The sequence below is a fragment of the Physeter macrocephalus genome, chromosome 7, assembly GCF_002837175.3.
Source record: "Physeter macrocephalus isolate SW-GA chromosome 7, ASM283717v5, whole genome shotgun sequence".
Classification (NCBI taxonomy): Eukaryota; Metazoa; Chordata; class Mammalia; order Artiodactyla; family Physeteridae; genus Physeter; species Physeter macrocephalus.
Genome location: NC_041220.1, coordinates 36,290,955 through 36,316,481, shown reverse-complemented (window position 1 = coordinate 36,316,481; position 25,527 = coordinate 36,290,955). Strand labels below are relative to the sequence as shown.

At 39.9% G+C, this 25,527-nt stretch overlaps 1 protein-coding gene and 1 pseudogene across 2 annotated transcripts in view; one reads left to right on the top strand and one right to left on the bottom strand.

The window, feature by feature from the left end:
- Nucleotides 1-25,527, top strand: part of DCHS2 (dachsous cadherin-related 2) — a 299,819-nt gene that overhangs the window by 135,826 nt on the left and 138,466 nt on the right. For both annotated transcript variants that reach the window (XM_024126701.2, XM_024126700.2), the window contains exons 2-3: nucleotides 8,199-8,390; nucleotides 23,262-23,493. In XM_024126701.2, the coding sequence (XP_023982469.1) occupies nucleotides 8,199-8,390; nucleotides 23,262-23,493 (424 nt within the window). The remainder of the gene's footprint in view (nucleotides 1-8,198; nucleotides 8,391-23,261; nucleotides 23,494-25,527) is intronic.
- Nucleotides 1,703-2,180, bottom strand: LOC102995615 (peptidyl-prolyl cis-trans isomerase A-like; annotated as a pseudogene).

The window sequence follows — 25,527 nt, the reverse complement described above, 5'->3', positions numbered from 1 at the left end:
TATACACTACCAACCGTAAAATAGATAGCTAGTGGGAAGCAGCCGCATAGCACAGGGAGATGAGCTCAGTGCTTTGTGACCACCTAGAGGGGTGGGATAGTGAGGGTGGGAGGGAGGGAGACGCGAGAGGGAAGAGATATGGGGACATATGTATATGTATAACTGATTCACTTTGTTCTAAAGCAGAAACTAACACACCATTGTAAAGCAATTATACTCTAATAAAGACTTTTAAAAAAAAGAGCATATTTATTTCATCTTTGCCACACTTAATATATTATTTTAATGATTGCCAATTTGCTATTAACTTAATAGTTGCCAATTATTTTAATGGTCACCAATTTTAATAATTGCCAGTACTTGAAACATATTATTTTATTTTTCACCTATTTCACTACTAGTGTGGTTGAAAATCTTACACACATTTATTCTTCTGTGAATCGTTTGTTTATGTCCTTTGTCTAAATTTTTTGTAATGAGAAATCAGTATTTTTATTTTTTAAAATTTATTTCCATATTAATTTTTTTTTTTTACATTTCTTACAGATGTCATAACTAATTTGCAGTGAAAGTTTTTTGTGTGTGGTATTTTTGAAATAGTAGAGTTTTAAACGGTTATGTAGTCATTGTATTGACTTTTCCCTTTGTGATTTCTGTTCATCTGTTTTAGTTTTGTATTTCCTTTTTGCTTTGAAATTTCTTTACAATGTAAGAATCAGCCAAGAATTCCCCTATATATTCATTGTGCTTTAAATGATTTCATTATTTACATTTAACATATCTGTGTAGAATTTATTTTGGTGTGAGGTTAATAGCAAACTTGATTTTTTTCCCCATATACTTTGCCAATTTTTCTAGCAACTTATGTGGATAACCCCACATTCCTCAGTGGTTTATGATGTTTTCTTTGTAATATACAAAAAAAAAAAGTTTACCAAGATCCTTTTCAGGGCTTGCTTTTGTGTTCTACTGAACTGCCTGCTAATTCTCTTTTTTTTTGAGATCACACTGTTTTTTAATTTAACACTTTGTAATAACTCATAAAACAAGTTACCACCCCACCCCTACCCACTGGTCTCTTTTCACAACATTTCCTTTGGCTGTTTTTTTGCGGGGGAGGTGGGGAGAAGGGCAATAAGTAGTAGGATTAATGGTCGTTTAATCCCATTCCTCGGTTAAGGCAATAAAAACATTATCAGAAAAGTAACCTTTTTTAAAATTGTAACTTGAGAGTATATATTCAGTTTATTCATCTAACAGCTCTATCGACTTCTCTGAAAATACATTTTAAAAAATGAAAATAAAATACAGTTCTGTTTCCAATTTCTGAATAGTTCCACATGCCTGAGGATAGTTTTCTTTTTCTTTTGCAAGTTTTAGCATTTTGGATTTTATTCTATGATGATATAGATTGATTAATGGATTGTGTTTTAGGAATAAAAAATTATTCCTCAATGAGTGTTTGATGGGTGTTATGAAATATCTTGTTCTTTTATTTTTGTTGTTTAATTTTTATTTCATAATCATAAACTTAACTCTACAGTCCAGCAAGACTTAGAGGGGGACAAGGAAAATATGGAACCCAAAGAAGTGCAGTGAGAACACAGAGATTATAGGATGATGCATGCAGACAGGGATGATGGGTGCTCTCCTGAGCTGCAGGAATGGTGTAGTGGTTAAGATAAAATGCAAGTCAAATTTATTAGAATTGTCCACAGTGGACAACGGTGATGTTTTCTCTGGTCTTGCCATTCCTAGTCCCATAGCGTTCCATAGCTTCCACAATATTCATGCCCTCTTTCACCTTGCCAGGGACCACATGCTTGCCATTCAACCACTCTGTCTTGGCAGTGCAGATGAAAAACTTGGAACCATTAATGTTGGGTACAGCATTGCTATGGACAAGATACCCGGGTCCCTATGCTTCAGGATAATATTGTCATCATCAAATTTCTCCCTTAGATGGACTTGCTGCCAGTGCTATAATGGCATGTGAAGTTACCACCCTGGAACATGAACCCTGGAATAATTCTTTGGAAGCAGGAGCTCTTGTAACAAATTCCTTCTCACCAGTGCTCAGAGCACAAAAGTTTTCTGCTTGTCCTTGGGAATTTGTTTGGAAACAACTCAAAGGAGACGTGGCCCAAGAGCTCACTGGCGGTGGCCATGTCAAAGAACATGGCTGGGCAGCGCCATGAAGCTCCAGGAGGGTGGCCCTGGTATCTGTAAAGCTATCTTGTTCTTATACTTACGCAATTTTTCTAAAGTCAAAATAGATTAGATTAGTTATAAAAGCTATTTCTAAAACATGCTTGCATTTTATGTACAATATTAGATTCCTTCATTCCTGCAACAAAGTTTTAGAGCACCTTCATCTTGAGCCAGGTACTACTGTTGTGGGTGCTGGGATGTAGCAGGGAGCAAAAGCGATGTAATTCCAGTGGGGAAGATATATATTACATAAGCAAATACATAAAAACACGTAATGAAGTATAGAGATAAGTGCTCTGAAGAAAAGCAAAGCAAGGACAGAGGATGGCAGAGGTGAGGGTGACACTCTAGTGTAAGGTGATCAGGAAAGGCCTCTGGGGGGATTAGGTGGTGTTTGCAGAGACTTGAAAGAAGTGAGGGAGTAAGTTATACAAGCTGGTGGATTCCTCAAGGAGATCAGTGTATCCAGAGGGGAGTGAGTGAGTCAGAGAGAAGTGGGAGGTGAGGTCAGAGAAGAGGTCAAATGAAAGAGCTGGATTTTATGAGTATGAGAAGCCACTGGAAGATTCTGAGCAGGAGAATGACATGATTTGGTGTCGTTTCAGTAGTATCTCTCTGGCTGCCAAAACAATAAGCGAATGGTGGTGCCATTCACTAAAAACACTGGGAGGACAGCAGATTTTGGAGTGGTGGGAATTAAGAGTTCTGTTTGGTCGTAGTACATTGGAAGTGCCTGTTAGTCACTTGAGAGGAGGTGTAATTGGATGATGCATGAAACTGGGGTGCAAGTCCAAGTATTGGGGGAATATATGTTGGTTTAATGCCCTGGGCCTGGGTCAGATCACTCAGGGTATGTATTAGTTTCCTAGGGCTTCTATAACACATAACCATGAACTTCGTGGCTTAAAACAACAGAAATTGTTGTTGCTTATAGTTCTGGAGGTTAGAAGTACAAAATCTAGCAGGGCCTTGGCCCCTCTGGGGGCTCTAAGGGAAAATCCCTTCTTTGTTTTTTCCAGATTCTGCTACCTGTAAAGTGCTCCTTGACTTGTAGCTGCATCACTCCAGTCTCTGCCTACATGGCCACATTGCTTCCTCCTCTTCTATCTGTGGGATATCTCTGCCTCTTTCTTATAAGGACACTTGTCACTGGATTAGGGTTTATCTGGGTAATCCAAGATAAACTGCTCTCAAAATCCTTAATCACATCTTTGACAATATAAGGTAATATTCACTCTTTTGTAAAATAAAGTAAAATTCACAGTTTCCAGGGATTAGAAGGCAGACAAGTCTTTTTGGGGACCACCTTTCAGCCTGATACAGGCAATGACTGTGGATTGAAAGGCGAAGTGGCTCTAAGACTGAGCTCCAGGGCACTACAGTATTCAGAGGTCAGAAAGATAACACAGAGACAGTAAAGAAAACTGAAGAGGGTCAGTGAGGTGTAGGAGGAGAAAGAGAGTCACAGTGTGGTGTCTAATGAGGAAGTGCTTCAGTGAGAAGGAGATGATTCACTGTGTGATGAGCAGCTGAGTGATGTAGAAAATAAGGGCCCAGCCTTGATGGTTAGACTTGGTCGTTGGTGAACTTGCCAAAATTGTATTCAGAGAGTGGCATACTTGATTCCATGTGGTCCCCAATCCTGAATCCAGCTTCCACTGAAATATTATAATCCTGTTTTAGCCGTAGGATCCATGGTTGGCCAAGCACGTCAATGTAAGAAGTTATTTTGTGATTCCTTTTTCTCCTTTTTTTCTATTTCAGGTTCTGTGTGTAAGTATGTTGTGTCAATAACCTTGTTTCTTCAAACTGGTTTATGCTCATGGTAGAAATTTTGGAAATTACAGTAAGAACAAATTAAAGTGAATTATTTAATTTTAAATTTTACGTGTAGCCACTTATTTTTCCCCTAGGACTTTTTTTGTTTACCACTCGTTTTTTTGATTGGGCTCTGAGGCTTTTGTACAGACATCACTGAATTAAGTATGATATGATTTCCCAGCAACAGGTCAAGGACAGTGTTGCTAACAATATATCACCCTATCTATGACTCTGGGTTGACTTTTGGGTTTCAGGGTGCCAATGTGATTGGCTGGGCAGGTGCCCAGTTGTTGAAGAGGATACCTTCCGAAGTAGAGGGAGGCTATGATGGTGGTGGAAAGGCAAATAGATCCAATCTGTTTGTAGAATATGAAAACATGTTTTCAAGAGCCAGTGTTCTCAATTTGTCCCTGCCTCTGTGACACATTCATATGGAAAAATCCTTAACCAGATGTTAAAATGAAGGACGTGGTAAAAATTCTTTAAATTTCAGGAAGCTAATAATGGAATCAAGGAGATATCAATATTTTATTAATTTCTTGCATCTTTATAATGTCTCCATTAAATTTGTGAAAGATCAAACTAAGGGAGAGCAGTTCTGAGAATAAGTTTAAAGTAAAAATTATCAAATTCCTCTCAGTCAAAAGCAGGTAAATTGAGATTGAGAGGAGGAATACAAGGATGGCATTGAGGGTGCTGTAGTGTGGCTCTTTGAGTAGATTCAAGGATAAGTTCCTCCCAAGATCTCCTCTAGATCCCCAGTTTAGCACCATAAGATTGTGATAATAGACTCTGACCAGATGCTTCCTTCTTTGATTTAAGCTGCTATCTCTGAAGAAAGGGCCCACTGAGCTTATTTACTTACTAATCAGGATTTTCTCTTGAAGATTTGGCAAAGCCATTTCCATTTTCTATTATTTCAAATTATCTAAGTTTTATGTGTAAATCAATGGAAATTGGAAAATGTAGACCTCTTAAAAATGCCAAATTATATGTAGACATTCAAAACCAATTATTAGTGGGTGGAAAATGCTGTTCTAGTATATTAGGCCAATATTTTTAGGGAGTTGAGTAAAAAACAAGGAGGAATATGTTTTAACTTCATGATTCTGAAACTCAGGATCCGAACTGCTAACATAAATTGAGATCGGTACTCTTATCCTACTTTTGACTCCATATAGTTTGCTTTGCCAAAAGTCCAGATGACAAAAAAGGTCTTGAAAGTGGAAATAGGAAACTTGTTTTATATAAGCCACATTATTTGTTAATATGTGCTATTACAGGCTGAGAATGAATTTTTAGAATTTAAACGTCATTGTAGTTATCTTCCAATCAAGCCAAAGTTATTGAGAATACCATATGGTTTTAGAAGATATATTTGGTGTCTTTGGGAATGTGAGGCTACTAAATAATTAACAGCTGACAGAATGTAGTAGACCAAATGTACTTGGAATTTAGCTCTTTGTAGTGGGGAAGTTTGTGGATTTCCTGGTTCAGCCCATCTGATAAGAAGAATAACTCACAAACACATTAGCTGGTTGCACAGGATGAATAATTTTGCCCATGAGTATGTGATAGATGAGAGTGAAGATAAATTTTAAAGACCGTGTCATCAGCTGAAAAAAATTAAAGAGAGAAATAATATTGCCAGTTGTTAAGCATTTCATCAGGTGCAGGGGTTCTCAACCTCAGTGCTATTGATATTTGGAGCCAGATAATTCTTTGTTGTGGAGTCTGTTCTCTGCATGGTTTAGCAGCATTTCTGGCTTCAACTCACTAGATGCCGGTAGCACCCTTTCCCCAGTTGTGACAATCAAAACTGTCTCCAAACAGTGCCAGATGTCTTCATGGGGGCAAACTTGCCCCTGATTGAGCTAGGCTACACAGATAGCCCCCAAAGTCAAATTCTAGTTATATGTTTAAGCTATAGTAGGATGAAGGGGCAGGCTTCTGGAGAACTTTTGCTTGTTGAACATGTTATGGGGATGGAGTTTCATTTGGGCAGCATAATAATTAAGGTTTAGCTTCTGCATGTACATCGTATTGATGAAAAGTAGATTTTTTTTTCAATCTAGATTTAATTGAGAACAGTAGGTATTGTAGGTGATTGATTGTCTTCTAGTTCACCTCCCTCCAAAAAGCCTGACAGAAAAATGTAGGACTGCCGAAATGAAATCTGTAGTAGGATAACATTGGAGAGCCTTCTTAGGGTATGACTTTCCACTTACTTAAATTTCACTACATAGAGAGGCCACTTGGTGACTTACATAATCTTATATGTGTGTCTTCCTATAGAGATGAAGTGGCACTTGTGGCAGAGACTGTATTCACCAAATGCCTATGAGATCCTTGACTTTTCCCCGTCTCCCTCTGAGTTAGGTTGGGGCCATGTAACTAGCTCTGGCCAGTGAAATGTAAGCTGAACCGTACTTCTGGGCTGAGGAAGCTAAAAACCAGAGTGCCTCTTTCACTCTCTCCTTCTCCCCTATCATAGTGGCTTTGGGGGCCTATGAACCAAACAAGAGCTGCTCCTTTCTTTCCTTGTCTCTGTACTCTTTTTATGGAATGTCTGTTAGTTGGACATTGAACTCTCTGAATTGATCTGCTTAATTCTTTTATTTTCAGTGGCCATCACTCTTTATTTTTCTACCGTTTGGAACTCAGTTGGAATTTGGCCATGGGGAATAGAAGGTTCAGTTAAGACTCAAGAACACAGGCATCACTGTCAGTTGCCTTTTTTCATGTTAATGATATTCTGGTGAGAAAGCCACGTGCATATGAGGTAAACAGTTACTTGGAATGATGTTACACCTGATCTAGCAACTTCTTCCCTGAAGGAAGGTCAGGGGATATGGGGAGTGTTTTTTCAGTAAATAAAAGATTAAATGATGAAATGGCAAGTGGTGACACAAGAGGCAGGATAGCATGATCATTAGGAGTGTGTAGTCTGCTGTTCAACTGCCTGGATTTGAATCGTAGTTTTGACCCTTTTTAGCTGTGTGATCTTTGGCAAGTTACTTTACCTCCCTGAGCCTGACTTTTCTCATCTGTAAAATGGAATCCATTATAGGTTATAAGTATGTAATGTATGTTTAGCAATTAGAATAGTACCTGTTCTATAGCATATAGTTCTTTTACTTTTTATTCTTTCTCCTTCTTCCTCTACCTCCTCTACTTTCTCCTTCTCTTTCTTCTTCTTCTTTTGGTCGATCTTCCCTTAAGGTGCTTCTTTTATTGTAAGTTCTATTTAGATGTTTGCTTTTACTATTAATTAGGTTGCAAATCAAAAGAATTATACCAAGCCTATGAGCTCAAGAATATGTTGAGTTTTATAAATAGCCTGTTGTATTTCTCACTGTGTACTTCCATAGTTAGTATGAATCAGTTAAGTGTTTTCATAATTCCACTTGCTTCGTCTTTCCTACCAGGCGTATGACAACTGCTAACATAAATGGTATTTATGGTTAAAGAGAAAGGTGCCCTTTCCTCTGTGCAGTTACAGCTCCATGTAAGTGCACCTGTTGGCAAGCAGGGCAGTGGCTGGATTTCACCCCCACGCAGCCACTGGGCAGGGCACCTCTGTGTAGTGTTCAGTCTGCATGACTGTTGGGGCTCTGATGGGAGCATTACCCCTGGAAGGAAATCTGGCTTGGGAAGTTCAAATCTCATGCTCCAGGGTGAATTCTGTCAGTTGGGTTGGATTACTAATAATTGTGCCTGATTTCCTTGTCCTTCCCTTGTTGCTCTGAAAGGGTGAGGGTGAGCATTGAGCCCATCACCTGAAGGGCTGGGATATGAGTGGGAATCCACAGGTATGTTATCAGGTGGTTAGTATATGGATTTAAATCCTTGAGATTGGATGAGATCACTTAGGTGTAGTGAGTGGAATAAGAAGGCAAATGGACCAAGGAACTCACACTTTCAGAGATCACGTGAAAGTATAGGAATAGAAAAGGAGACTGAAAAGGAGACCTCACAAAGGGAGGAGGAGAGTGAGGGTGAGTTGTCACAGAAGGTAAGAGAAGAGAGAGAGAAAACCCAAGCCTACCCTTTGTGAATAGCTATGCGGGCTACTTGGCTGTGCACATCAGGATAGTGATTCATGATCCATTGAAAGGTGACGCTAGCATTTCTCTTTCCTCACCGATCAACCTCTTGTCTTGCAGGTAAAAGCCTCCGATGCAGATGCAGGACTCTATGGCTTTGTTGAATATGCTCTTTATGCTGGATTCCAAAGCTATGAAGCACCTCAAGCATTCCAGATAGACCCACATGATGGGCAAATCTGTGTTTCTCAAGATATCGACAGGGAAAGGGATCCAGCCACCTACGATCTCTTGGTGAAAGCTAAGGATGGGGTAAGTCTTTATGTATGAAATTTTTAAACATACTCAAAAGTGAACCACTGTGTGTGTATTAGAGAATACCAAGGATTATCAATCAACAACTGGCCAATCTTGTTTCATAAATCACTACTTCTTTCCTTTGCTGGAGTGTTTGGAAGCAAATACCAGACATTATATCATTTCATCTGCAAATAATTCAGTAATATCTCTAACAGATAATGACTTTTTAAAAACACAACTATAGTATATTAACAGTAATTCTGTAATAATATCTAATATCCATTCCATTTAAAATTTACTGGATTACCTAAAAATGTCTTGAAATAGTTGGCATGTTTAAATCAAGATCCAAATAAGTCCACAAATGGATTTGATTGCTGTATTCCTTAAATTTCAATCTGTAACAGTTAGTCCCTCACTCCTCCCCCTTACCTTTTCTCCTACGGTGTTTATTTTTAGAAAAAAATCAGATCAATTGTCTTGTAAATTTTCCATATTCTAAATGTGGCTGATTACATCCTTAGGATTCACTTAATGTGTTCTTTTATCATAGTTCCTATAAACTGGCATTTTGAGCCAGAGACTGATTAGTTTTGGCTTTATATAGGTGCTGCTCTGTGCTTCTTATTACATCAGCAGACACATACCATTATTTCATTAAGGGTTGCAGTAGGGTGATTTTTGAATTCTGTCTTTCCTTTTGCATTTATTATCTGAAATACTTCAATTAAGAAGAATGTTCTCTCATCAACTATTTGATTACACTGAAATATAATTCACGCAGGAAAGGCAGTATAATGCTTGATTCTTTCACTTTATCAGTTTTTAGAATAATGAGTTGGTGTGTTTACCATCTCCAAACATTACTGATGATTTTTTTCCTAGTTTGGTTATAAATTCTTGTATTTTTTTGTATATTTGTTATGTTTTGTACGTTACTGACCTTATCCTTTCTGAGGTTCATATTAATTGACCCATCTTGGATCAGTGGGGGCACCTTCAATTTGGCTTTTATATCTTTTTTGGGTAAACTTTTAAACTAACGTATAAAGTGCATGCAGAAGATTGCACAAATCATAAGTGTACAGCTCAGTGGATTTTTGCAGAATGAAAACATTCATAGAAGCAGATGAAGAAACATTACCAGTACCCTGGAAGCCCCTCTCTTGGCCCCTTACTGTGACCATCCTTCCTACCCTTTAAGGATAATCATTATTGACTTCTAATACCAAACATTATTTGCCTATTTTTAAGCTTTCAGTGAATGGATTCATACAGTATGTGTTTTTATTGTTTCTTTTATAGGGCATTATTTGTGAGTATCATTCTTGCTGTTGCGTGTAGCAATAGTTCATTAATTCTCATTGGTTTATATTATTCTTTTATGTGAATTTACAATAATTTTTAATCTATTTTGTAATTGATGGAATCCATTTTAGGCTGTGACAGATAGTATTTCTATTAACTGTGTTATACATGTAATTTATTGAAAAAATATAGGCATTTCTATTGGGTATATATTTAGGAATGGAATTGATATGTCATAAGAAAATCAAACAACTCTTCAAAATAGTTGTACCAGTTTATACTCCCACCAATTTCAGTTGTTGTACATCCTCCCCAACATTTGGTATTTAATGTCTTTTTACTTATAGCAGTTCTGTACCTGTGAAGTAGCGTATCACATTAGAGTTTTACTTTGCGTTTCTTCGACTGATGAATTGAGCACTTTTTCATGTATTTATTGGCTATTTGTTTAACTTGTTTTGTGAAGTGTCTAATTCTTTACCCATCTTCTATTGTACTATTGGTTTCTCTTTGTTATTGATTTGTGTGAATTCTTTATACTTTTGGAATGGAAGCCCTTTGTTGGATATATTTATGCATCTATCTTGTCCAGTTCTGTGGCTTGCCTTTTCACTCCCTTCGTGGAGTCTTTTGAGGAATAGAAATTCTTAATTCTAATTAAACTCAGTTTATCCATTTGTTTCCCTTTACAGCTAATACTTTTTCTATCCTTTTAAGAAGTATTTGTTTACCTTGGGGACATGAAGGTATTCTCTTGTTTTTGCTTCCAAAAATTTTATTGCTTTACTTTTTACACTTATTATTTCAATCTAGTGGGAGGAACATTTATTCTTTCACAATATGGATATTCAGTTGACTCAGCACCATTTACTGAAATGATCACTCTTCCCTCACTGTGCTGTAGTGTCACCTTTGTCATGAATCACTTGACTGTATATGTGTGTGTCTATTTCTGGACACTCTATTTCTGACCTCTTTGTCTGCCTTTCTACTAACTCCATATTCTCTTAATTACTTTAGCTTTATAATAGGTCATGATATCATGTATTTGTTTAGCTTTGTCCTTCATTTTCAAGATTGCCTTGGTTGTTCCTGACCATTTACATTTCCAAGTACATTTTAGAAACAGCTTATTCAACTTTTATTACATTACAGCAAAGGCAGTCTTCTCTATGCACTGTTCTACACATTTTTTTCACTTAGTCTATTTTGGAGACTTTCCTTATTTCTTTTTTTATCTGCCTACTACTTGTGTAGATTGGTACTGCTAACACCTTTCTGGTCTAATCTTTCTCTTTTGAAATTAGTGGGAGAAGCTACCTACTTAAGACATGAATTGATGGGAAAAGATGAGTCTAAATATATTTATTACAAGTAATCATGTAGAAACAAACATGAAAATAAAGTCATTTAACTCAATAAAATTACCATGATGTATCTGGTTAGATTTAACAACCCCTCTCTATGTGGTTTCAGGAATTTTTGCTTCAATGTAAGAAAAGAAGTAGGAAACAAAAGCAAGAGTAAACAGAGGAGTTTAGGTTAATTCAAGTCTATGTGATTATTTAAAACTCAATATATGCATGCACAAACATTTACCCAAGGCTTCAGAAATATATTCTTAATAGACTTTGAGACAATTGTAAAAGGAGTCCATAACCAATTTAAATCCAATACTACAGTAGTTGAACATCTGTTTCTAATTAGTTGGTTTTTTTGGATGATTTTATAAAAGTGTATGTAGAAATTATCTTAATAGAAATAAGATTACTTTATGCCAGAAATTTTTTACTGCCAAAAAGTAGTGCATTAATTAGGAGCACTGGCAGTGGAATGAAAAATCAACCTAGATATTTAATTTAAACCTCCTTGCTTATTTCTTTCTGTTTCCATATTGAACCTACTCTACACACTTACTCTATGAAGAATACCTTCTTTCCCTCTCAGCTCTCCAGTCTCTATTGCAAATTCAAATTCATCCTTAACCACACCATCCCTCCATAAAGCTTTCCAAGATAGAACAAAGGAGGTGCTTTTTTTCTCCAGTTAAGAGGTATTTTATTTTCAGGATAACTGAGAAAGTGTTTACAGTGTAGCAGCTTTTGCTAGTTTTTAGAAATCAAAGAAGAGACAGTCTTCAGGTTCATGATTGCTATGGTCTGAATGTTTGTGTCCCCCTCAGATTCATAAGTTGAAATCCTAAAGCCCAAGGTGATAATATTAGGAGGTGAGGCCTTTGGAAGGTGATTAGGTCATGAAGGTGGAGCCCTCAGGAATGGAATGAGTGCCCTTATGAAAGAAGTCCCAGAGAGCTCCTTAACCTCTTCTGCTGTCTGAGGACACAGCAAGAAGTTGTGGCCTTCACCAGAGCCCAGCCATACTGGCACCCTGATCACATACTTCTAGCCTCCAGAACTGTAAGAAGCAAATTTCTGTTGTTTATAAGCCATCCCGCTATGGTATTTTGTTATAGACGATGATGTGCATGAATATTCTGTACAGTGTTTGTATGTTTAGAATATTCTTCTGTAAAAACTGCTTGTTTTGTAGATGGAAAACACTCCAACAAAGTACAACATATTCCAGTTTTGTTAGAATAGAAACATCCTTCCTGTGGGTACTTCATATTCAAGGTCTCATCCTCCTGTTGAGGTGATATCCTAGGCCCAGCTCTGTTAGACATGGGAACTGGTCTGCACCCTTCCTGGTTTTAATATAGATTTTATTATTGTTCAGGTATGAGTAAGGAGACAACTGCCATTGAAAAAACAGTTTGGTATACTCACAGATCCCAAGAGGAGGAGTATGCCACATTCTGGGAGGGAGTGTACATGGCGTGTGCCCAGCGGGAAGCACCGGGTCCGTCAGGAGGCAGAGCGGGAGAGGGAAACTTTGGGTAGGGGCCTTTATTGTGGTTTCCAAGGGAAGGAATGGGAGAGGCAGAATAAGCAGGCTTAAGACTGGCTAGATAGAGTAGTTTCAGTGGCCTGGGGCATAAAGGCTGTCTCTAGTTATCTGGTACCTGGCTGTGGGGTGATTAGGGCAGGTGAATAGTGGCCCAGAGTGTGAGAGCCAATAAAGGAGGTGGTTGGGAGTGTTGGTTTACATTGGAAAAGCATTCTCGCCTGACCCCCTGGCAGTCCCTCCAGGACAAGCAAGGCCCCGGATGTCAAAGCATCAGGATACAGAAAAGGAAGATGCAGCCAATGCACTGCCCTGGTGCAGAGTCTTTCCAGAGAGGATGGCAAAGGGCTGACCTGAACCCTGGTACGCATCAGACTACACAAAAGAAAATCTTTGCAACCACCTTGTTTCGCTCCAATTTCTTGGAAATAACACTCAGTCGTATGCAGGGAATTTACTACTCAGTTTAACTTCTGGCCCAGAGTAGCATCTTAAATCATCAAAGAAAGTTTGGGTCATGGTATGGGCTACTCTCAGCACTTTCTTCTCCTTTGTGTCAGGCACCGGCGTCCCAAGAAAACTTCGCTCAGTACTGCTCAGTCCTGGGCAGAGTCCGCATACTGTTGGTCAGGTGCCACCAATGTGCTCCTCCGCTTCACCCTCCTCCCCACTTTCCTCTTTGCTCATCATCTTCCTCATCTTTTTTTAATTTTTTTAAACATCTTTATTGGAGTATAATTGCTTTACAATGGTGTGTTAGTTTCTGCTTTATAACAAAGTGAATCAGTTATACATATACATATGTTCCCATATCCCTTCCCTCTTGCATCTCTCTCCCTCCCGCCCTCCCTATCCCACCCCTCTAGGTGGTCACAAAGCACTGAGAGCTGATCTCCCTGTGCTAGGCGGCTGCTTCCCACCAGCTATCTATTTTACGTTTGGTGGTGTATATATGTCCATGCCACTCTCTCACTTCGTCCCAGCTTACCCTTCTCCCTCCCCATCATCTTCCTCATCTTTATCTCTTCCTTCTGAGTCTTTTAACTCATCTCCATCATTCTCCAAGTTTACCTCCCGCAGATGCTCTTCGTTTTTGGATCCATCTCACCAAAGTCTTCCATTCTTCCATCTTGTAGAAATCAAGGCAGTACAAGTCATTGGGGATGAACTGGCAGTCACCTGCTTCAAACAAGCCCCATAAACATAGAGCAGCCTGTGCTTTTGGACCAGTATGATTTTGGAATGAGGACTTGGCTCCATCAGAGGCCACTGGCTTTGTCTGAACCCTCTTCCTCCTTCCTGTTGCCTGTGGTGGAGGGCTCTTGTCCAATGGTGATCATGGTCCCATCTTCAGCATCCGCCACTTTAACCCCCTCCAGGGGCTCCTGGATGCCGACTTTCCCACATCCCTGCTTGTTATCACCTTTGGGTTTCACTTACGTTTTCTCTTCTCTGACCCAGGTTTCATAGAAGTACAGTTAATCAAAATCATTGCCTTTCAGGCTCTCTTCCCATTCCTCATCACAGACACCCCCAAGGAGCAGTGTCTGATGATTCAGAACCACACCTGCCTAAACGCCAGCTTTTGGAGTGAGCTCTATTCCCCAAGGGGTACTCTGAGTCCACACCCATTTTCCTTTTCTTCCTTCCTCAGACTTTAGTTGGAGTTTATTTGAATGCAGGGTGTGTTTGTCCGCCTTTGTTGAACTTTTCCAGTAGCCTCCACAGATGAATATGGTCCCCTGGGGAGTGACAGATCTTTGGCAGCCCAGCCTGGGTGTGGCCCCATCCCTCATGGTGACAGCTTACTCCATGTGAATGTGCCCAGGTTAAAGGCATATGTGTCATTGTCCTGGATGTAATCCCTTGTACTATTGTGGAAGCCACCAAGAGGAATTAGCTGTGTCTTCCAGGCTACCATCTGATACCTGCTTTGACCTAAAGGACCTCCTGATGATTTGACTTGCTCCCAGGTCTTGAGTGCCACATGCAGGACCCAAAGGTTTGTGTAGTGATAGGATCAATTCGTCTTTCTCAGAATGAGCAGAGAATGACACATTCAACATTGGTGAGTGGGGGATCACAGTGTTTCTATTGTCTGAGTATTTTTTAGCATCTAGCATTTAGAAATGGGCTATCAGAGCCTCAGGGTCTCCTCCTTCCCCAGCACTTGGACAACTTCTTCTCCATACTGGTGGCCATCTTCTCCTTCTTGCCCATCATGAGGGTTCCCGGTGGCGGGGACCCCAGAAGGGAGCTGCACACTCAGCCAGCCTGGAGGCAGGTCCTCTTGGGGGCAGACCTGGCAATGTATTTTTAAAGATAAATTTTAGAAGAGTCTTTCCCCGTCCCCAAACCATAGGGTTTTAACAGCTTCCTAATCTTCACCTTGTTCGGACCTGAAACTGCCTCCAGTGTCCCTAGTGTTTATGTCACAATGTATGAGAGCAAGCAACTTGTGTGTGTGTGTGTGTGTGTGTGTGTGTGTGTGTGTGTGTTATCCAGTGTGCAGGGTTTATTCTGCTATCAGCGTAATCTTTGTAAATTTCTTCTGTGATGAACTGTGCATTTCTACAGGGTGAAGTCTTCATCTGTCATCATTACTCTATGCAATATCTACTCACAGCACATGTTTCTAATCAAAAAGGTTGGTAAAGATGAAGATATCAAGGTTGATAACGACTTGGTAGGCTGTCCCCTAGAAGCAATCTAGCTCCAATTTGAAAAATTAATGAACTCAGGCAAGATATTTTAGGTCCAAGATGTTGGATTCTAGGCCATAATGAATTTAATTAAAACAATGAACTACACCTTGACAAAGGCCTTTAAGTGTACAGAATTACCTTGACAATCTATGGTTTTTCCTCTGATCCTTTCTGTTTCTAATACATGTCCTGAAAGCTCTTTGGAAGAAAATTGCTGAGAACCCATTTGCTGCTTGGTTGCTAAGAGATATTTATCTATCAATAGAAGAATTCTTATTAAAATACCTAGATGTTCTGGGCTTCTTCTCTATTTATCCTTGTGATGACTGTCAATATTTTTTAAACTCAATCACTTCTGTTCTACCTGTATTACTTCTGAAATAGTCTATTTTTGCTACTGCAATTGCTGCTATTTACCTCATACGTAGAAGTCATGAGAATGCTATAAAATTACATGATGAAAATAAATAATTGGATTACACTGCAAGTCAAGTGATTTTTCACAATAATTGAATTATTCCATGCTTATATCTAACTCCTATTTCCTTTTACTATTCATTTTCTGCAAATGAATGTTTCTTTTTTGGTGTGTGTGTTTATTAACATTCTATCTCTATTTTTTGTGACATCCTGAACTCTGTAGCTGAAATATGTGTCTGAGATAAAGCTATTTCAACTCTTATCTCACCATTCCAGGCTTAGGGGAGGGTTGTTTCAGACTAGCAATATAGAAAGTAGATTGACACCATTATATATACTCATGATAAATGTTGACTATGGAAGTTATGCTGCAGAGTTTGTGTATAATGCAAATAAATCTCTGGAAGCAAACTTGCTAAGTAAAAGGGCAGACTAATTTTTTCCTCTGCCCCCAGCTTTATTGAGGTGTAATTAATAAATTAAAATTGTATATATTTAAGGTGTACAGCATGTTGTTTTGATTATATGTACACATAGTGAAATGATTACCACAATTAAGATAATTAACATATCCATCATCAAACATAGTGAGTGGTGAGAACACTTAAGATCTACTCTCAGCAAAATTCAAGTATACAGTAGAGTATTATTAACTATAATCATCATGCTGTACATTAGGTCTCCAGAACTTATTTACTCTACATAACTGAAACTTAGGGCACGCTCATTTTAATTTTAATAGATTATGTTATCTCACTTTCCAAAAAGAATTCAAGTGCTTATTCTTATCTTATATTTCATTGATCACAACCCTGCTACCCCAGTTTCAGGAATAAACCATTGCCCAGTTGCCCACATTTTCTAGCTAAATTGTCTTAACCATATCTCAAAATGCTTGTCTGCCATTCTTTAATACACTACCAGGATTAATTCCCAGATGTCCTAAATGCCACTTTGCCTCATTCTTACCTCTAGAAGTTTAAGCCTCGCAGCCATCCATCGTCTGTATTCTCATGCCCATCCTGCTGTGTTTATCCTTTAATTTGGACCAATCTCCTACCCACCCTCCTATACTCTTCTACCACGCCCTCTGGAACTCCTGGTCCATCATTTAGCAAAGTCTCTTGCACACTCAGCCTGGTGTCTGACTGCTTCTTCATCTTCTTGCCCTGATCAAAACAGCCTTCCCCCGAGGATACCGATCCCTCTCTGCTCTCTCGCGCAGCACCCCATATTCCGCTAATCACAAGCCGGGAGCGAGGTGCTGAAGTGGGCGCCCTCCTGTTGCCCACTGCAGCATCCAAATCATTTTTACTCCTTTCTCCAGAACCAACTCCTTTTGAAGTTCATATTGTCGGACCACACCACGGACAATCTTTGTTGCTGCTGTCATATTCTAAACCTTGTCGTCACCAAGGACCTTTACATCTTACTCAGTCTTCCTCTCCATTACTGTTCCCTCCTGGAAACTTCACTGTCCATTTTTCGGACCACCCAACACCCTGGGCCTCTCAATTCCTTGTCTTTCTGGTTTTCAACCTCTGAAATCTTGATTTCCAGCATGCTGTATTCTGATAATCATTCTCAGCTTTCTCTCCACTTACATAGCACCTCCACTCCCATAGAGTGATCTCCTGTTAAGACCACTAGTTTATTGCCCCGTCTTCCAAGTCATTCAACTGCAACCTCCCTTTAGTACCATTGCTCCACAGAACTTTCCAGATAAAACCCCAGCCCTATCTAAACCCGACTCTGCCTTGTCTGTACTTGCCTAAGCAGCTGAATGTGCCTGGAGAAAAATAACATACCTGCTTGAGAGAGAAGTCCTTAGCTATCTTCCTGCCAGCTATTGGCTCACATCCTTTGCCCTCTTTCCTGTTAGTAGAGTAGAGATGTCCCTGTTTGCGTTGAAAGCAAATCCCTCTGTTGTTCAGGCTCCCCCCATTCCAACCTTCTTAAGGATCTCAGTTCTGTAATGATTTTGTCAAATTCGATTGAATATCTCCCGTAAGCCTACAGGGCATAATACTACTGTCCTGGGGAGGGGGAAGGGTAAGCTGGGAGGAAGTGAGAGAGTGGCATGGACATATCTACACTACCAAACTAGATAGCTAGTGGGAAGCAGCCACATAGCACAGGGAGATCAGCTCGGTGCTTTGTGACCACCTAGAGGAGTGGGATAGGGAGGGTGGGAGGGAGACGCATGAGGGAGGAGATACATATACATAAGTATATGTATAGCTGATTCACTTTGTTATACAGCAGAAACTAACACACCATTGTAAAGCAATTATATTCCAATAAAGATGTTAAAAAAAATAATAGTAGTGTCCATCTTTTGAAAAAAAAGCCTCCTTTTGATTGCGGATACCTTTTGAGAAAACCGTTTTCTTCCTCTTCTATCTTTCACAGCAAATCTACTTAAAATAGTTGTCTCTGTTTCCTCAGTTTTCAGTCTTTCTTTGATCCATTCTTCCCATCCCACCTCTCTAGTAAAACTGCTTTTAGGAACATGATTTACATCGTGACACATCCTGGGGTTCTTTCTTTATTTTCATTTTATTCGGCTTCTCAAGGAGCTTGAAATTGTTCTTTGGACACTGCTTCTCTTGGCTTTGGTGACACCACGGTTCACTGATTTTTTTTCCTTAACAAACTGGACCCTCAGCTCCCTTCACCTTTGCTCGTTGAATTATGAACTATAGACTTGAATGCATTGGCGAAGGAAAGCACAGCCCAGAAAAAGCTAAGAAACGTGAAGGATAGATATTAATATTCTATTCAGGAGTCCCAGAGGCAAAAACAGAGCATGGGGAGTAGACAATGGCCAAAATAGACAAAACAACGGGTATTTTTTCCATATCCAGTGTTGGTCATAGACAACCCTCTTGCCTTCAATATTGTATGCTTTCAAGTTTGGTGATTTCCCCAAATACTCCTAACTTTCACAGCACTTCCTGAGAGGATTGGGATTCAGGTAGATTGGTTAAGAGTCTCTTACCATAATTTTAAAACCTAAATGATTAAAATTATATCAAAGTGAACCACAACTTGTTGGTGGAAAGAGAAAGGATAAGACAAAGTTAAGAAATATTCATATACAGAATTTATGACGTGTATTAGTTACCTATTGCTGTGTAACAAATTATTCCCACATTTAGCAGCTTAAAATAATACGCATTTAATATCTCATACAGTTCTAAGGGCCAGGAACCTGGAAGCAGCTTACTGGGTGGTTCTGGTCAGGGTCTCTCAGAGATTGCATGATCAGGACAGTCTTGAGGAGCTGGACAGAAGTTTAGTTTCAGAGGATTGGGAGGTGATCACTTGATGAAATGGAGAAAGTGAGCTTAGATTAGCTTTCACCGCACTGTGCTCGGTGGGATACTTGCCTCCTGAGATGCTCCTTCCACTGAGGGTTCTGTGGTAAATAAGAGTGGAGAACAGCTCAGAACTCACCCCACCCGATAGAAATGTGCCTCGGGAAGGTTCTGTGACAAGTCCTGAGGTCGAGAACCCATTTGACTTGGTTAATCCACCGTTTCCTTTTTGACTAAGGAACCTCTTTATCTGTTTATTTTTATGATGCACCTTTTTTTGCTACCTCAGGCATCTTTTTCTAAAACTTAGATTTGATCATGTCCCTTCATTCATGACAGCAATAGTGTCCCAATTGGGGGTTTAGGAGGAAAACATTACAACTTAGAATTTCATCCTTTTAAAACTGCTGTGGTATTTTTAATATATGTAATATTTAGCATAGTAAATGAATATATAATTTATTAGTAAATATATAGGTATTCAGGGTGTACACGCCACACTTTTTACTGAGAGAGTCTACAGGTGTGCAGAATAAAGTCTATCCTCCTTAGCATTTAGATCAAACTCCATGAATCTGACCATCAAGACTTTTCTTTAGATTTTTCCCACCCTCTACTTCTCCCTCCAAGCCATGCCAGTGTGCTTACCCTGCCTACAACATGACAGAGACTTTTAAAAAAAATCTTTATGGATGTTATTTTTACCTGAAATATCTGTTTTTTAAATCCTATTTTTTTTAATTTTTAAGAATTTATTTGAGCAAAAAATTGATTCAAATGAGGCCTCATTCAACCAGAAGTAGTTAGGAGTGCTCCATGGACAGGAGCAGGGGAAGAATTTTTATAAAGAAGATGCAGAAGCAAAGCAAGGAAATTATTGGATTGGCTATAGCTGAAGCACTCAGCTTCTAGTCCTGTTCATTGTCTTTGAGGTTTTGTTATCTACCTATAAATGGGACTGGATCCTGAATTCTTCTAGTTTCCTCAAATATCTGGCTACGACTCTCCAAACCACATTTCCAATTTTCTCCCACTCTTCTCATTTGGAATCACTAAAACAAAGACTGCCCTAGAACCCCTCACTGGGAGGGACCGTACCGGGTCCTCCTCAGTCCCCAGACGGCAGCCATGCCTCAAGGCCCACATCTCCCGATTAAAAAGGGCTCCTCCAGACTCAGACCTGCACAAATAGGCTCTAAAAGCCTATTTGTTTGTGAGGTCCCATCTCAAGGATCCCTTCAGCCCTGAGGCTTCCCTCCATTCAATGCTCACAGCACATCTGCCTCTAAGTAATAAAGATCCACAATCTTTTATGTGTAGTTCTGAAAGCTTTCAAGATGGAGAGTTTTGAAAACTCATTTGGTGAGAAATCTGACTTGAACCGACATGAGACTATTCATGTTTTTTGTTTTTTTTTTAAAATCCCTCTAAATGTGTCTATTCATCCATTTTGCTGCAGAATATTAAGTGATTAAGGGCTGCCACTACAGACCTCATTAGGTATAGGCACTATATTTCTTTTATAAAGCTTAAAAAATTCAGGATTCCAAGACAAATCTATCTGGTCCCAAGTATTTAGGATAAGGAGGCTGTAAAATCTTATAATTGATGGTGATTAGCCATAATAAATGCTTTCATACATATTATATCACTGCTTCCAACAACAGGCCTGCAAGGTGAACAGGTGGCCCACTTTACAGAAGAGGCAGCTCAGCCTCGGGCTCCCTGACGTTCTCGAGGCTGTGGTCCCAGAGGCCGGCAGGACCAGATGTCAGATCCAGATCTCCTGACTCCAGATTGTCCCTCTGTGCCACAAACCCCGTTGTATAGTGTTTGTCTCATAAATGTTAAGTCCTTTGTAAGCAGGACTTAACTCTGAGATGGAATCCGTGGTTGGCATTGCCCGTAGCATAGTCTTTAAACAAGTCCTTCGTGAAAGGTAGAATTTATACCATAGCAATACTTTAAAGGTCTAATTTAAAAGCAGTCACAGGGGCTTTGGGGACAGATTAATCTCTGTTCCAGTTGCAGATCTGCTATTTATAGTCTCACTTACTTTGCACAAGTCACATAGGCTCTCTGTGCTTTGGTTGTCTAGTTGTAAAAATGGGGGAAACCATAAAAATCTTTAGAAAGGGAGATTATAACAATTGAAGGTGAAAATACACATGAAGCGCACTTAATACTCATTCACAAATGGTTATTATGAGAGGAAAGTGCCCTCATTGATACATTTAACAGATAAAAATTGGATTCATGAAAAAGGAAGACTGAATCTATGTATAATACTGTTCCTGCAAAAAGATTCACTAATCTGTGACAACATGCTCTTCACTTTGTCCATTTAACATTTTGCTGTTCTTGGTGACATGGCCTGATGTAGGGTCTTCAGGGAGAGCCCAGGAATGAACATCTTTGTTCTTAAAGGTCTTAAGGTGGAGTGATCTTCATTTCTTCACACGTTCCCCACTCTCTCATTTCTTCTCTTACCTGCTTTCTCAGCTCCCCCCAACCCCAAACCTAAATGACTTCTTGAACTTGTGGAGAAATTTAAAAGACAGAGGAAAGTAAGGATAAAAGGAAAGCAAAACCGAGAAGGAATCCTGTTTGGAGAATCAGCAGGCACAGGCTTTCCCATCTGCTAGGAGTCCGCTTGCAGCCCCCTCGCCCCACTCCACCTGAGGACCCACAGGTTACTTAGCGTTGCTGAAGACCAGCGCCAGTCTGCATTTTAAGGATACAGACTGGATGGAACTGCCACTGTCTTTATTTTTACTGTGTTAATTTAAAACTGGCGTAGGCCTGGCACTTTATTCAGCTTAGAACGTGGAAAATCACACTATTTTTTAGTCTTTCTCAATTCTGTTTCAGTCCCCAGTGTCTGGGGTACATGGGCCCTCAGCGCATGAGAGGCATTTCTGGATTCGTGGTTAACTTCATCCCAAACAATACGAAATGATGCTCTCTCTCTTGCCCTTCATCACCCTCAGCTCCCTCCAGAGCCCACAGCAGCGTGCTCCTTTTGTCCTGTGCCAAACCTTCTTCTTCGCTGCCTTCGGTTTTCCTCTTTGCTCAGTGCGTCCTGCCACAATTGGCGGGGGGGAGGATGTGGGGAAACAGAGAGAGAGAGAGAGAGAGAGAGAGAGAGAGAGGGAGGGAGGATAAGTGAGTGAGAAAACTCAGGCTGTGTGACTTACCAAGGATTTTTGTCCAAGATGAAAGTATCAAAGTGTACCAGATAGAAATAGAAAATGGTGCTTTAAGTAGGAACATATGCTTTACTTTAGAAAAGTAAAAATTGCAGAGGATTATCTTCTTCTATTGTACTTCTATCTTCTTCTATTCTCCTTATTTTTAGATGGAGGAAACACACACAAAAAGCCAGTATGGGATCCACTTCTCATTGTTTTATACCCTATATTTCTTATCTAATACATGGAAAATTAAGAATCCCAAAACAAATCTGGCCCCAAGTCTGTAGGAAAAGGACCTTCACTGCTGCCTTCTGCTCTGGACTTGATGATTCTTCTGGCTTCCTAGCTGGTCTCCCTCCTTCCAACCTTGCTGCCCTTTAGGGGCAAATCAAGCTACTCCTCTGCTCAAAGCCCTCAAATGGGTCAGAGCCATGGTCCTCTCAGAGGCCCACAGAGCCCTCTGTGAACTGCCCCTGCCCCTTTGATATCACCCTACTGGTTTCCTTGCTGTTCCCTGAACAGGCCTGGGATGTACTGCACTCCTGTCTCAGGGCCTTTGCACTTGCTCTTTCCTCTGTTACGCTTTTCCTCCAAATAACTGAAGTCTAGCTCCCTCATATGGGTCAGTCTTTTCTTGCACCCCCCTCCAATACTCCCTTACCCTTTCTCCTTAGCAGTTAAAGATTATCTGGGGGGTGAAGGTGATTTTATTTTACTCTTTGGACATCAGGGAAACTTTCCTTGAATACCTTTGGCCTCTACTCTGAAATTATTGCCTCTTAGGAGCTTTAAGCGGTAATCTCATTCCTATTTAAGAATCAGCATTGGAGTATAGATACCATGAACTCATAGCTCAAGGTTAAAAGTAAAATGAATATATATTTTAAATGAATATATATATGTATATATATACATATACATATATATATATATTTGTTGTTTCAAAAGCCTATTCTAGGATCCTTCTCAGTTATTCTGCATCCCAGTGTTCAGGTGAGACCCATTTGTAATCACTTCTCATCCATCCAACAGGGTGGACTCAGCGCCCAAGCTTTTGTTCGTGTGGAACTGGAGGATGTGAATGATAATGAACCCGTGTTTAACCCGTCAACCTATGTGACGAGCATTAGCGGCCAGACCCAGCCAGGCACTGAGATCATCAATGTTCTTGCCTCAGACAGGGATTCCGGGATGTATGGAACAGTGGCTTATGAGCTTGTCCTCGGAGACCTGTCATTTCTTTTCACCATCGACTCCACCACAGGTATGTGAGCTTGGAATCAACAGCTTCTGCATAAGAGCCAGAAAATTAGCTGAAGTGGTTTTTCCTTGGCAGGGGTGTTGCAGGACTCACTTCACCTTCCATAAGGCAGCAAGGCATGCTGAAAAGAGCCAGGCTTTGTAGGTTAGGACTGGATCTGATTCCCAGCTTTGCCTCCTCTTGGTCTTATGACCTTCATTGGCCTCAGTGTCCTTACCTTAGAAGTAGTGCTAATAACCCCTATGTTGCAAAGTTTTTGTGAGGATTAAAGGCAGTAAATTATGAAAGATGCTGGCTAGTAGTATTTATTTTGCAAATGTCCCCTCCATTTGTATGATCACCTAAGGATGACTTGTATCATTTCGACATACAAATACACCCTACTAGTGTAAAGAGCATTGTACGGACGTCCAAAGAAATCCCTGTCTGGTACTAGGTCTGGCATTCCCTTAATCTCTTCGGGTCTTAGTTTCCTTGCTTTTGAAATGATACCTAAAGCTCCTTTTAGTTCTCTAATGTGGTAATTGTGTATCTGCCAAAAAAGTCCAATGGGCAAACCATCTTTCAGAAATAATCAATATTTAAGAGGTTACTTCCTCTTCCTATTAGTTTGTTGTTAGCAAAAAACAAGTCTGAAATATTTGGTTGCAATATTTGGTATTTTATAACCAACATTTGGTTATAAAATTTCAAGTGTATGCTATTACATTATAATCCTATGGAGATATTACAGATATTTTGTCCAAAAATGAGGCTGCAAAGAAAAAGAAAACAGATTTTTTTTCTTTTGCTTTTGTACTTTTATAAAATATTTTGTTTATTGTAGTAAGAACATTTAACCTGAGATCTGCCCTTTGACACATATTTCAGTGTACAGTACATTATCGGTGACAAGAGGTACAATGTTGTACAGCAGATCTAGGGTTTATTATTCATCTTGCTTAACTGAAACTTTATGCTCATTGATTAACAACTTGCCATTTCTCCCTCCTTGCTGGCCCCTGGCAACCAGCTTTCAACTCTTGGATCTTATGAACTTGCCTATTTTAGATCTTTCATATGAGTGAAATATGTAGTATCTGTCTTTCTGTGGCCAGCTTATTTCACTTAGCATCATGTCCTCCAGGTTCATCCATATTGTCCTGTGTTGCAGAAAGTCCTTCTTTTTTTCAAGGCTGAATAATATTCCATTGTAGGTATATGCCACATCTTCTTTATACATCCATCTGTTGATAGACATTTAGGTTATTTCCGCAACCTGGTAATTGTGAATAGTGCTTCATTGAGCATGGGAGTGCAGAGATCTCCTCAAGATTACATTTCTTCTTTTTTTTTTTTTTAATTTTTATTTATTCATTTTTGGCTGTGTTGGGTCTTCATCGCTGCGTGAGGGCTTTTCTCTAGTTGCGGCGAGCGGGGGCTACTCTTTGTTGTGGTGTGCGGGCTTCTTGTTGTGGAGCACAGGCTCTAGGCGCGTGGGCTTCAGTAGTATGGCACGCGGGCTCAGTAGTTGTGGTGCACGCGCTTAGTTGCTCCGCAGCATGTGGGATCTTCCCAGACCAGGGCTCGAACCCGTGTCCCCTGCATTGGCAGGCAGATTCTTAACCACTGTGCCACCAGGGAAGCCCTATATTTCTTCTTAAAACACCTGCTCTGAGCATGGTTGGGACGTGTTTCTGTTGTGATGATGATGATGTCAGGTGCTACACTAGGCAGTTTCTGTACGTTGTCTCATTGGATCTGTACAACATCCTTTGCAACGACCACATTCATTAGCAACAAACAATAATTGACACAGGGAATCTGATCTACCGAGTTAGTTTGCCCTTTCAACGAGCCCCATTACGTAAAGAGTCATTGCTTCTTGCCTGGTAGGTGTACTTAGCGTGGCATGTATGACTGGCGGGGGGGATTAGTTGTTTACAATGGCAGTCTTTATAAGGCAAAACTTTCCTTGCTCAAAATAATCCACTGGGCTTCCCTGGTGGCGCAGTGGTTGAGAGTCCGCCTGCCGATGTAGGGGACACGGGTTCGTGC